We start from the raw sequence: 14,901 nt of genomic DNA, 5'->3' as shown, positions 1-14,901 counted from the left end.
GCCATGTCAAAATCCAAGATGGCAGCCACCATAAATATCCATCCATCTTTTGAGTTGAATAACTTGAAAAAATAAGCAATATGCCAACTTCCATTTTGGTGTGTAGCTGCATCTTGGTGTATAAAAGGTCACAATCAAAAATTGAGTTGCCAGGTCAAAATCCAAAATGGTCACCACCATTTTATATATAGGTGTGTGTTTCTGTGCATGCCTGTGTGCATGCATGTAAACAGGCCACCCATTAATTTGAGGAATCTATGCTTTCTAGTTTTTATATCACTTAAAAGTATAATTTCAAATAATTGGTGTGACTGACAAGTTTTCCATGGGGGCCTAGACCACCTTTGACCACTCGTGGCTCTGCCATTGTGCCTGTGAGCTGCCTCAGACAAGAAAAAAATACAACAACTCTGTTTTACACAGTGTAACACCTACCCACTTGAATATTTTGAACCAAAAACATTGTTTACTTGCATTTCCTGTTCTATTCTAGTTCAGAAAATTTTTAAACACTTCTCTCAAAAATTACAAACATTAAATATTCAAGACCCCATTGACGGGGGATGTTGTGGTACTGCTTGTTACGATATGACACCATCATCTATCATTCTGTCCTTTACTGCTTGTAATTTAGACCGTCATTTTTTATTTTTTTTATATATATATTCATCTATCATCTTCCGCTGGTTCCAAAGTGGAGGCAGCAGCTTAAGCAGGGAGATCCAGATATCTCTTTCCACAGCTACTTATTCCAGCTCTTCTGGGAGGATTCCAAGGCATTCCCAAGTCAACCGAGACATATTCTGTCCAGCATGTCCTGGGTCTTCCCGGGGTCTCCTCCCAGTCGAACATGTCCAAAGGCCCAGGGAGCATCCTTACCAGATGCCTGAACCACCTCAACTAGTTCCTCTCGATGTGGAGGAGCAGTGGTTCAACTCCGATTCTCTCCTGAATAACTGAACTTCTCACCCTATCTCTTTAGGAAGAGTTCAGCTAACCTGCGGTGGAAATGAATTTCAGCCACCTGTATTAACTGTCTTGTTCTTTTGGTCACTACCCAGAGTTTGTGGCCATAGGTGAGGGTAGGAATGTAGACCAATTGGTAAACAGAGAGCTTAGCCTTACTGCTCAGCTCCCTCTTCTCCACAACGGACCGACACAAAGTCTACAATACTGTAGATGCCACACCAATCCATCGGTCAATCTCATGCTCTATTCTTGCCTCACTTGTGAACAAAACCTCAAGATACTTGAACTCCTCCACTTGAGGCAAAACCTCACCCTCGACCCGAAGAGAGCAATCCACCCTTTTTCTGACTGAAGGCCATAGCCTCGGATTTGTAGGTGCTGATTATTATGCCAGTCGCTTTGTACTCCAGCTGTGGACCACTCCAGTGAAAACTGAAGATCACAGCACGGTGATGCCAACAGGATCATATCATTCGCAAATGGCAGAGATGGACTTCTGAGGCCACCGACATGTATTCCCTCCATCCTTTGGCTGCACTGAGAAACATTAAAGTTATGAACAGAATCAGTGACAACAGGCAGCCCTGGCAAGCCCTGGCAACTCTCCCCCTGAAAGGTTCTTACCTACTGCCGGCAATGCAAACCTACCTCTCTCTCAGCTAGCATTGTTACTGAATAGCCCGTAGCAACGGGCCCCTAGTCCCATACTTGCAGAGCATGCCCCACAGTTTACCCCGAAGACCACAGTCGAATGTCTTCTCCAAGTCCATAAAGCACATGTAGACTGGATGGGCAAACTTCCATGACCCCTCGAGGACCCTAGTGAGGGTAAAGAACGTGTCCAGTTTTCTATAACCAGGATGGAACCTATATTGTTCCTCCAAGAGCTGAGGGTCAACCAATCATCAGACTCACTTCTCTAGTACCCCTAAATAGACCTACCAAGGAGGCTAAGGAGAGTGATGCTCCTATAATTGGAGCACACTCCGGTCCCCATTTTTGAACACGAGAACCACCACCCCAGTTTGCCAATCCAATGACACTGTCCCCAATGTTCATACATTGTTGCAAAGGTGTTTCATCCAAGACAGCCCAACATCCAGAGCCTTAAATAAATCAGGGTGGAGCTTGTCCATCCCATCCCCGAAGCTTCATTCACGGTTATGGGCAAACCAACCCCAAAGTTCCCTGACTTATTTTCCTCCATGGAAGATGTGCCTATGATTGAGAATAGTTCTCGTTGTATCTTGGTGCAATGATAATAAAGCTTATTCTGATTCTGAGAAGGCCCAAGAAGTATTCCTTCTACTTCCTGACAACATTCCTGTTTGAGGTCAACAGCACCCCACCTTCAGTGAACACAGTGTTTGTAAAACCCTGCTTTCCCCTCTTCAGCCACCTGATGGTTTGCCAGAATCTTCTTGGAGCTACTCAGGCATCTCTATCCATGGCCTTACCAAACACCTCCCACATCCGAGCATTTGCCTCAGCAACAGCCAAGGCTGCGGACCACTTGGTCCTCTGGTACTCCTCAGCTTCCTCTAGAGTCCCACCAACCAACAAGGCCCAATAGGACTCCTCTTCCTTCAGCTTAACAGCCTCCTTAAGCCAGGGTATCCACCACCAAGTTTGAGGATGCCCACAGAAAGAAGCAGAAACGTTGCTCTCACAGCTCTTGGCAGTCACCTCAACAATTGATGCGTTGAACATGGCCCACTCAGACTTAATGTCCCCAGCTATTGCAGGGATGCAGTTAAAGCTCTCTCGGAGGTGTGAGTTAATAGTCTTTCTGACAGGTTCTTCTGCCAAGCGTTCCCAGTACCCTCACTATACTTGTGGGTCTACCGGGTCTGTCTAGCATCTTCCCCCACCATCTGATTCATCTCACAACAGGTGGTGATCAATTGACAGCTCAGCTCCTCTCCTCACCCGAGCGTCCAAAACAAACAGCCACAAATCATATGACACAACTACAAAGTCAGTCATCGATCTACGATTTAAATGTCCTTGTGCCAAGTGCACTTATGGACTGGACACCCAAATGTTTGAACATGGTGTTTATGATGGACAAACCATGACTGGCACAGAAGTCCAACAACAAACACCGCTCTTGTTCAAATCAGAGAGCCTGTTCCTCCTGATTGTGCCCCTCAAGGTCACACTGACATTACCTACATGGGCGTTGATGTCCTCCAGAAGAATAAATGAGTCCCCAGCTGGAACACCTTCCAGTGCCCCCACTAAGGACTCCAAGAAGGCTGGATACTCTGAACTGCAGTTTAGCGCATAGGCACAAGCAACACTCAGAGCCTGTCCTCCCACCCAAAGGCGCAGAGAAACTATCTCTCTTATCTGCCGAGAAAAACTCCAACACACAGGCACCAAGGCGGGAGACTAAGAGTAGGCCCACACTAGCTCGACATTTCAACTCCAGAGTGGAATGAGGTTCTGTCCCTCTCAAAGAGTTTGCTTGCTGATCTGGTTTGACTTTGTTTATGGAGTTTGGTTACTGCCCATGCTGTGTGTCGAGGTGAGCCCAACTATATCTAGGTGGTACCTCAACCTCACACACAAGCTCAGGCTGCTTCCCTACTAGAGAGGTTACATTCCATGTCCCAAATGCCAGCTTTGGTAAGGCAACGTCAGAGTGCCAAGGCCCCCACCTTTAGACATTAGCATGGCATCATGCACCCGACTGGTCTGGCCCTTCTTGCAGGTGGTGTGCCAACAGGAAGGCAAACCTATGTTGCTCATTCAGGCTGAGCCTGACTGGGCCTATGGGTAGATACCCGGTTACCAGGCGCTCGCCGATGAGCCTCTTGTCCCGGCCTGGCTCCAGGGTGGGACCCTGATAATACACATCCAGCAAGGAACTTATAGTTCCTTGTGTGTTTTGGTCCATACAAGTGTCAAGTCAAGTCACATTTATTTATATAGCACATTTAAAACAGTAACTGTTATCAAAGTGATTACCAAAAAAAGATCACAACATCAAATATTAATAACAAGATATTACAGCATCATGAATAAAAGCATAAAAACATGAAATATAATTAGAAACAATGAAATACTAAATCAAATAACCCTGCGTTAAATGTCAGGGAGTAAAAGTAAAATGGATGAACACAATCATCAACAATGTACCAAATGAGATCACACTGTGTTAAATGCCAATGAGTACAGATGACTTTTGAGGAGAGATTTAAAAACAGAGACTGAAGTGTCCTGTCGAATGGTGGTGGGGCAGCTGTGGCTGAGTGGTTAGAGCAGTCGTCCTCCAATGCGAGAGTTTGGGGGTTCGAATTTACCAGCAGTCATGTCGAAGTGTCCCTGGGCAAGACACTGAACCCCTCATATCCTCTGTGTGTCCCATCAGTGTATGAATGTGATCTAAAAACACTGATTAGTCTCTTTAGAATGATTTGTTCAATTTTGTAGAGATCTAGTAGAGTGCTGTATGAATGGGTAAATAAGGGCACAGATTGTAGTGTAAAGCGCTTTGAGTATCTTGAAATAAGATAGAAAGGCGCTATATAAGTACAGTTCATGGGTAGGGGTTGAACAATTACATAATTTTTAAACTCGACATTAACATAATAAAACTTGAGTACAACTCGAGTACTTGAAGGCATTATAGGATCTAAAGATACAAAAATAAATAAATAAATAAAACCGCAAAAAAAGGTCATTATTTACAAAAAAGACCAACAAAACATTGGGAGAGTATATTATGCTCCTACCATTTATCATACGGCAAACAAGTCACAGGAAAAAATAAACTATTAGTTATTATTATTAAGCTGCAAAAGTGAATAAACGTGCAGCACGTCAAAAACGAAACTAAAAACAGTGGGGCGGTCGACCACCCCACACCACCGCCAGCTTTGGTGCGCATTAGATTTAGTTTTAAAGATTAATATGTTTATAGATTTTTTTATAGGTTCAGAGATTAATATTTTTTGCTTTTTGTTTGTGAAACAAGGTCAGAGGAAGCTGGTTCTGGTTTGGTCATTGGACCCGGTGTTACACCATATTCTGTGACCTGCAACAGTGCATGCAATACTGCCCCCTACGGTCACAATATATAGTGGTCACAGAAAATGATGTGACACCGGTTCACAACAAGCTCCAAACAGTCAGGAAGTTGATTAATTTTCAGTTTCCTTACAGTATTTGAACCAGAAGATTCATCTTTAGTGAAATATTTCCAGACTATTGATGCATTTCTACCTGTTTGTCAAGACTGGACCTGCTCTGCTCCATCCATCTGCTTGGAGGAATCCATTTTGTAACCCGCGCCTGGTGCGGATCACGTGACACGTGGCGCAATGACGTCACTGCGGCGTAGTGACGTCACCACGAATACTCGATGTGAAATTAAAAACCTCGATAGGTGTCCTAGGAATCTATGTGCAGATTACTGGAGTAGTCTGTTAAAGCCCTATCCATGGGCAGATTGTTCCAGAGTTTAGGGCCCATGACTGAAAACGCCCGATCTCCTCTGAGCTTCAGCCTGGTTTTTGGTACCACCAAAAGCAGCTGGTCTGATGATCTCAAGGCCCAAGAAGGAGTATAAGGATGAAGAAGGTCGGAGAGGTGTGACGGTACAAGGCCATTAAAACACTTAAATGTCAGCAGAAGAATCTTAAAATCAACTCTGACACACAGGAAGCCAGTGAAGGGAGGACAGAACTGGAGCAATGTGCTCAAACCTGCGAGTTCCTGTTAGTAGTCGAGCTGCAGCATTTGGACAAGTTGGAGACGTGAGAGAGAGACCTGACTGACCCCAGCATAAAGCGGGTTACAGTAGTCCAGCCGGGTTGTAATAAATGAATGGACTAATTTTTCAAGGTCGGATCTGGACAGCACAGACTTGAGCTTAGCTATCTGCCTTAGCTGAAAGATGCTTTTTTGAAGAACAGAATTTATCTGTTTATTAAACTTAAAGTCCAAGTCTAAAACTATCCCAAGATTGGTAACTGACTGGTTTAGATATGGCTGAAGGGAGTCCAGGTCTACAGGATCAGTGACAAGTGTGTTGAATCGCTCTTTGTCTGGCCTGTTACCTAGGACCAATCAGCCATGGGAGACCCTACTGGGGCAATTACACTTGCCCCCGACAACATAGCTCCTAGGATCATTCAGGCACACAAACTCCACCACACTAAAGTGGCAGTTCAAGGAGAATTTTTTTAATTAATTTCTCTAAACTGTAACTCACAATTTTAACTTGATTACAAAAAATATTCTTGGCAAAACTCTAATTTCATAATTTTAATTTGCCTATTGCTCTGTGGACACAAAGTTTAACACAAAACATTACAACTATTCCACAACGTGCTTACTTTAAATGTCATACGTTGTATGGCTGACTGTAGAAACAAACATTCTCTCCGATTCTGCCCAGCTGTTCTTCTGTTTAATCTCACCAGTCAGGCAGCTCACGATGATTTACAAAAGTTGGGGGTTCGTTGGGTGCGACAGTCTGAACTGACACAAGTGATGTGATCTGTGATCAAGAGCAGCGAGTATAAATCAGGCTTTGGGTTTCCAGACAAAAGGATGTTACACATGCAGTTACATTACACAAATAGATATTTTGAAAGATAACTTGATTTTCAAAATATTTTACAGCTCCGACCGTAAAATTACTGTTTTAAAAAGTTAATATCATAGAACCAACATGTGACTTCTAAAAAAAACGTTGTGCCAATAAAATAAATAGAAAGCATGTGATTTTGAATCACCTGCTTTCTGCTGTAACTAGTTGCAGTGGTTAAAAAAAGTGAAACATTTTTGTTTTATTAGATTTATTTTGAGCAATTAACAAAAGTATTCTTATTACAGACACTATTTTTCTGTACAATTAGAAAATTACTGGATGCCTCAAATTCCCCCCCTGGAATTAATAATCTCTGTCTGTCTGTCTATCCTTTTTTCTTTATTTCTTTCTTTCATCCATTCATTCATTCATTCATGATATTAAAGCTATCAAATGAACAGGTTACTCAGCAGAGATTCAGATGTAGGAGTTCAAAGTGATATTGTCTCTATTTTTAGTAACCTCTGAAAACCATGTTAACTAATTACAGCCCAACCCTAAAAATGGAACTTCCCCTCACATGGTGCAAAAAGACTTGAAGATGTGTTAAAGGAGTCCCCAGAATATGCTAATGATTCAATGGCATATTCTGTGTATAAAAATCCACATTTAGATTAATACTGCACACACTTAAATGTGTATGTCCATTAAAGTGAACTGCAATTACAAACAACCTGATTTGTATGAATTACATAAAATTAAAAAGGCCAGCTAAATAACTGTTTGATCCTGCATTAATTAGTCACTGTTCAATTTAAAACTGCATACACAAATTGTTTTGATTAGATAGCCCATGCATAGTCCTACAGAATAATATAGTTTTAATATAATTGGGGGAAAAAATCATTTCCAGTTGTGAAATATACCTATTTTAAGATTAAATCTGACTTTAAAAAAAGCTCAGTTTAATTCTGTGTGGAATAGCCAGATGATCTGAGAGGGAATTTATAAAGTCCTGGGGAGATGCTGCCCCCATCTGTGAGGGTCATGAACTGCACGTTAAATGAGCATGACATTCACAGCCCTTCTCTCATCTTCCTTTTCAGTTCGGGAAAAGCGGAAAAGCCTTTACATCAACCATGTAAGTAAAATAAAAGACCTTGCTCAATTTGGAAAGGATTACCTCATTTTGTTTGTTTGATTTTTGAGCAAATAGTAATTTTAATGTGTTGTATGTTTTGCAAGTTCACTCACATTTCGGAGAACAAGGTAAAGAAATCATAATCCCACAAAGTAACCCAGACGTCTTGTATTTGTTTCTTCCCAAGTCAAACTCCATAAATTGCACATAATCCCAGTTATGTTTTTTTTTTTTTTTTAAGGATTAAAATTCTAGAAAAAATTTCCTAGAATTTTTTCCCCTTATTACTTAACATGGTGCAGTTCATCCGTGAGTCCTCTGGGTTCATGAGAAAAATATACCTTTTATTTGTTTAGCATATTCTTTTAGAATATACTCAGAATTCTGCAAGACAAGTGGGATTATAAATGCTTTTATGTGAGAAAATCATTGATTATCTAAAAAGCTTAATACTGTAATTTCTGGACTATAAGCCGCTACTTTTTTCACAGGCTTTGAACCCCACGGCTTATACAATGCTGCAGCTAATTTATGGATTTTTTAAATTGAATTCTTTGTTTGATTGGCTAACGAGCTTCATGCCGGCAAAACATTTATCCTCGTCTCATCCGGGCACTCGCATAGCTGCCCATTACACGTCTCTCTTGGGGAGTGGGTCCTTGTGACTTAATGAGACTACCTGTTAAAGATATAAAAAAATATTAGACCAATGAAATTACCGAACAGGTCACAGTGGACCAATGAAATTTTGAATTACGTAAAGCAAATACACTCACTAAATTCTTCAGCTCAGTTTTTTTGCACTTCATGCACAGACCCTCATCATGGAAAACACACAAAGATGCACATGATGCAGCTTTCAAGTTAAAGGCAATCGATCTGGCTGTCAAAAAAGGAATAGAGCTGTTGCACGTAAGCTTGGCGTCAATGAATCGATGGTGAGACGTTGGAGACGGCAGCATGAAGAACTGAGTCAATGCAAAAAAGCTTTCAGAGGTAAAGAAAAAAAAAAAGCAGATGGCCTGAACTTGAAAACATTCTTGAAAACTGGGTGAAAACACAGAGAGCAGATGGCCGAGGTGTTTCCACTGTGCAGATCCGACTGAAAGCCAAAACAGTCGCCACCGAAAACTAGAATGAATTTATTTATTTATTTATTTTTAACATAGCGATCAGTGACTTCTCCTGGTAGGCTGCTGTATATATTTTTTTTTTTACCAGCCGTATTACAGGCACCGTTCAGAAAAATAAAAATAAATTTACTGTTCATATTTGTGCATGTTAATATTTAATTTAAAGTTTTTAAAACTCTTTCTGTGTAAATATGATAAAATGTAGACACCCGTGGCTTATAGACAAGCTCAGCTTATATATGTACAATTTTTTTTTTAATTATTAGTTATTATTATTTAGTGGGTGCAGCTTATATTCGGTTGTGCTCAATAGTCCGGAAATTATGGTACTACTGAAAATATAATTTGAACAATACAAAACAGAAGTTTGATATGTCTCTAAAGATGCACTTCACCATAAATGTCACTCATGCATGCCACCACATCAGGCATCCAGGTTCCCTCCTTAACATATTTGTCACGTTGCTCATCCAAATACGATTGAAAGAAAGGTTGACAAGACATGTATTTGTGTGTTTTGTATGATTATGTGCAGCATCATCCAGGTCCGGTGAGACGAAAGTACAGCTCATGTTCCACCATATTTCTTGATGACAGCACTGTCAGTCAGCCCAACCTGAAGTACACCATCAAATGGTAGCTTGTCCAATTATATTTAACTTTTAACATTAATTAAATATTTAAATAAATGTTTTGCCCCATTGTCCTCATCTGCTTCGTGTAAAGATTTTGTTTTGTTTTCACAGTGTAGCCTTGGCAATATATTATCACATAAAGAACAGGTATGTGAAGTAGTTTACATTCCTCCAAGTGTACAATCGTCTGCATGCTAAACACCAACACAAACAAGTTTTTCCTTTCGCCTGGAATGACCTAAAGTGGAAGGTTATATATTTTGAAGTGGGGTTCTAGTTATGAACAATTAATTTTCCACCTGTTGTAGGTGACTCTTTAAATTACTTCAGTTTGAATTCTGACCTTATTGATGAGCTAATGGCTAGTCTGAGTATGAAACCCAATAAATCCATTCAGTTACTTAGACTACAAGCATGTCTTAAAGACATGAAAACCTGGATGGGAGACTGCGACGAAATGAAGACTCAACGCAATCTGCTGGCTACCCTACCTTTACCTTTACCCTTATAATGTTAATAATTGAATTTTTATGTATATGAATGTATTTGTTCAGTGCCCTGAGATAACGTCTGTTGTAATTTGGTGCTATATAAATGAATTGAATTGAACTGCAGATTAAGCTTGGGGTGGCTCGTAACACTTGCATATAGAAATCCAGCCTATGACACGTACTTTTTATCTGACCCTAATTTTTTTTCTTCTTTCTCACTCCAGAGATATCGATGGGCGAATGTTGTTAGACATATTTGATGAGAAGCTGCATCCTCTCTCGGTACGGCTCAGCTGCAGATACATTTCATTTATGTGTGAACTGTAACACTGTCAACATATCCTCAATAATCCAGGTAGAAAAATCTAAAAAAGTTGCATCTGGTCCTCTGGAAACAGAACAAACAAAAAAAAAAGTACTAACGTGTCGTCTTTCATCCGAAAGACTGATGTGCTGTTTTCAGCTCAGTCTCTTAAATAGCACCTTCTCAGAGTGGATCAACCAGTTTGCTGCTGACAACCAAAACCAGCTGCTCACATGATCAAGGAGGACCATCAGCCTAACAATGGATCATTAGCACACTGATGGCTGTTTACTATTCACAGAGGGCTGAGTGATACTAGCAATAACAGCATTGTAAGAGGGGGACAGTTGAACACGGAGGCCTCCACCCCTGTTTAATGATGGTCGGTTTCTTTTCACAAAGATGGCCTCCTTCACTCCTCACTCAAACCATCGTTCCTCTCTGTCCATTTCTCTATCCGACCACTGTCAACATTAATAAGTGAGACAAACCGCACAAGCTAATGATCAGCAAATATAAAAATTAGGAAAAATAAAGGACATTTGTCTTGTTACTTCAGGAGCTCAGTAAATTATTTAATTTATGTCTGTAAAGTATATTTATTACAATTCAATTGTACAATTCACGCAATCAAATGTGACACAGAAGTTCATCAAATTGCTGCAAATAAGATGCAATCTTGTTGATTTTGTATTGTTACCTGGTGTATTTTACAGAAGTCTGAAGTTCCTGCTGATTATGACAAATACGACCCCGAGCAGAAGCAAATCTACCGCTTCGTCCGGACGCTGTTCAGTGCTGCTCAGCTCACTGCTGAGTGTGCCATTGTCACTTTGGTAAGTGGGTGTTCTTATATTGACACTAGGAGCGAGTGTTACTTCCTGATTATATTTGTTTGCTTTCTCTTAATGTATTGCGGTTTATGCCGTTTCAATTGCTTCTTTGTTTATAGACGTCAAAATTGGCAAAAAGTATATATTTTACTGAATGCTGTAGCTAAAATGTTGGAAAATGAGCATGTAGTCTCTTAACAAAAGTAAATATTAGAAATGAACTTTCCCTAAAGGATGTGTGCAGACTGACAGGCTTAAATCAATTCTGCCAAATTTAAATTGTAGAATGAGCTTTGTATTGAATTTTTATTAGATGCTTACGTACCTGGATAACAAAAATTTGAACCGGTCCTTTTGACAATTTAAACTTTGTATTCTTACTCAATATAAATAATAGAACCCAACCGATATATCGGTAGGGCCGATAATTTAGGCCGCTATAGACGTTTGTGGACCTATCTGTGACAATTGTTCCATTATGTGTGGAACCTGCCATAATTGTACAATTATCCAGCAGAGGGTGCTTGAAGACTACTTTCAAGTCATGGATGTTCACTTTAAGTTTCACTTTCAGCACAGCCGAAGCAGGGAACAATACTGTTTAGAATATATAGCTGAACAGAGCATGGTAAGTTTATTTTAACTGATCGTAAAACAAATCAACAATGATAAATTCTCTTCAATCCTCCAACCCGCTTGTCATTGGCTACGTGCCTCTTAAGTTAGCAAGCTAACATTTAGATAACCTAGCATAGGCTATTGCCTTGTAAAACTTTATCCAGAACAATAAATCTAATGTACAAGAAATACTAAAGCATGCAATAAGGGTTCAAAATAAAGTACTAAAAAGTGAAAAAGAAATGTAATATTTTCAAGGTCCAATAGAAAAAAAATAGTCAACAACAACATGGTAGAATATAACAGTGCAAGTAGGATGAAATTGTATGAATATATATTTCACGGATGGTAGTATTAGCTTAAATGCACATGATATATATTACACATAACTAACAGGAACTGCACAGGTAATGAGTAACACTGAGATTGAATTATGATGGTATGGTAGATACATACATGATACAGCCACATAATGCAGCAGCAATAAACATATTAGCTGTCACAGATGTGGCTTAATGCAATCTTATTGTTGACTGTTCAGTATTATTATCAAGAGTTCAATAATCTGGCAGCTTGTGGATAATAGCTGTCCTTTAGTCTTTTTGTATGTGATGACAGACTCTTGTATCGTCTGCCTGAGGGTAGTAGATGGAAGAGTCCTTGTGCTGGGTGGGTGTGGTCCTTAATGATGCTGCATGCTTTACACAGACATAGGCTGTGGTAGATGTCCTGGACGGTGTGGAGACTGCTGCCAGTGATGTCCTCTGCTGTTTGCACCACCCTCTGTAGAGCTTTCCAGCTCTGACTGGTGCAGTTCCCATACCACCCTGTAATGCAGCCTGTCAGCATGCGCTTAATGGTGCACATGTAAAAGTTTTGAGGATGCTGGTATTTGTACCAAACTTCCTCAGTCCTCTTAGGATGTGGAGTCATTGTCTGGGTTTCTTGACCACAGTCTATGCATGTAAAGTCGAGGACAAATCCTCAGTAATGTGAATGCCGAGGACCTTGAAGCAATGGGGGAACTTCTCCCTAAACTGGCCAGTCGAGCCATGGAGAGCTGCCAGTGCCTCCCACTATCCTCTCCTTCCACAAGTTCTTTAATTAGCTTTATAAGTTTTTTCTGGAATAGTTATAAAGAAACAAAGATGGCTGTATTTTCCAACAACCTTGGATAGCTGATCCTCAGTGGAGCAGTTCAAGAAAAATTGCACTTTTGCATTCACCCACTTTTCTGCATAAACGTGCCTACATCAAAGGTCTGACCAATCCCACAAGTTGATTCTGACATTCCCTGGAAGAAAACATGTCTGTCTGGACCTTGTGTGCCCCAAAGCTCCTTGTGGACAAAATGACGTGATTATCATCAGTAACTATATAAGTGAGAGAGATTCTTTCCCTTTTCGTGGAGTATAAATCCAATTTTAGCATCATTCTCTTAGACCTTCACTGCTGTTTGCTAAGCACTAGGGTGTACAGATTTTTGTTATTCTTGGTTTGCATAGTGAGCTTCCCAGCATGCGGTCTTATTTCATGAGAGCTGTTCCAGTGTTTGCAGCCTGCTGCCACATATGAGCAACAGCATAGGCTCACACTGCCTGCAGGCACGAAGCCCATGCCAGCATGGTTGGTCCAATTAGCCACCAGAGCTTCCTTTGTAGTCAGCAAGTCCAACCAAGCTCGAACATGTGAATAAATTGTATTTTAATATTTTTTCCATAGATTTGTCTTTCTTTGTAACCTATTTTTTAAACCTTAAGCAACCGTTGTTCATTAGTTTTAGTAATAGTCATACTCTTGTGTACTTGTTGAATGGCATGTTTCCAATTCCAATTCAATCGGTTTATTTATGTAGCACAGATGTTTTTGTAAATTGGATCAAAAAATGTTTTCAAACTTTTATTACCGGTACTTTATTAAATCTGTCGGAGGGAAAGTGTGTGTGTGGTGTATGTGTGTGTACATATATATATATATATATATATATATATATATATATATATATATATATACATACATACACATATATACAGGTCCTTCTCAAAAAATTAGCATATTGTGATAAAGGTCATTATTTTCCATAATGTAATGATAAAAATGAAATTTTCATATATTTCAGATTCATTGCACACCAACTGAAATATTTCAGGTCTTTAATTGTGTTAATACTGATGATTATGGCATACAGCTCATGAAAACCCAAAATGCCTGTCCCAAAAAATTAGCATATTTCATCCCACCAATGAAAGACAAGTGTTTTTAATACAAAAAACGCCAACCTTCAAATAATCATTTTCAGTTATGCACTCAATACTTGGTCGGGAATCCTTTTGCATAAATGACTGCTTCAATGCAGCGTGGCATGGAGGCAATCAGCCTGTGGCACTGCTGAGGTGTTACGGAGGCCCAGGATGCTTCAATAGCGGCCTTAAGCTCATCCAGAGTGTTGGGTCTTGCGTCTCTCAACTTTCTCTTCACAATATCCCACAGGTTCTCTATGGGGTTCAGGTCAGGAGAGTTGGCAGGCCAATTGAGCACAGTAATACCATGGTCAGTAAACCATTTACCAGTGGTTTTGGCACTGTGAGCAGGTGCCAGGTCGTGCTGAAAAATGAAATCTTCATCTCCATAAAGCTTTTCAGCAGATGGAAGCATGAAGTGCTCCAAAATCTCCTGATAGCTAGCTGCATTGACCCTGCACTTTATAAAACACAGTGGACCAACACCAGCAGATGACATGACACCCCAGTGACTGTGGAAACTTGACACTGGACCTCAAGCAATGTGAATTCTGTCTCCTCTCTTCCTCCAGACTCTGGGACCTTGATTTCCAAAGGAAATGCAAAATTTACTGTAATCAGAGAACATAACTTTGGACCACTCAACAGCAGTCCCAGGCGAGATGCTTCTGACGCAGTCTCTTGTTCAAGATTGGCTTGACCTGGGGAATGCGGCATCTATAGCCCATTTCCTGCACATGCCTGTGCACGGTGGCTCTGGATGTTTCTTCTCGAGACTCAGTCCACTGCTTCCGCAGGTCCCCCAAGGTCTGGAATCGGCCCTTCTCCACAATCCTCCTCAGGGTCCGGTCACCTCTTCTCGTTGTGCAGCGTTTTCTGTCACACTTTTCCCTTCCCACAGACTTCCCACTGAGGTGCCTTGATACAGCACTCTGGGAACAGCCTATTCGTTCAGCAATTTCTTTCTGTGTCTTACCCTCTTGCTTGAGGGTGTC

At 40.6% G+C, this 14,901-nt stretch overlaps 1 protein-coding gene across 1 annotated transcript in view; it reads left to right on the top strand.

Annotated features, from left to right (window-relative positions):
• The window catches only part of ccny (cyclin Y), a 172,934-nt gene that overhangs the window by 153,051 nt on the left and 4,982 nt on the right, over window positions 1-14,901 (top strand). The window contains exons 3-7 of the mRNA XM_037694095.1: window positions 7,618-7,652; window positions 9,321-9,421; window positions 9,532-9,567; window positions 10,136-10,193; window positions 10,932-11,051. Coding sequence (XP_037550023.1) covers window positions 7,618-7,652; window positions 9,321-9,421; window positions 9,532-9,567; window positions 10,136-10,193; window positions 10,932-11,051 — 350 coding nt within the window. The remainder of the gene's footprint in view (window positions 1-7,617; window positions 7,653-9,320; window positions 9,422-9,531; window positions 9,568-10,135; window positions 10,194-10,931; window positions 11,052-14,901) is intronic.

This window comes from Nematolebias whitei, chromosome 20 (genome assembly GCF_014905685.2).
Source record: "Nematolebias whitei isolate Nwh7 chromosome 20, NemWhi1, whole genome shotgun sequence".
NCBI lineage: Eukaryota > Metazoa > Chordata > Actinopteri > Cyprinodontiformes > Rivulidae > Nematolebias > Nematolebias whitei.
The sequence above is the reverse complement of the archived record's forward strand: the minus strand, read 5'-3'. Positions and strand labels throughout refer to the sequence as shown.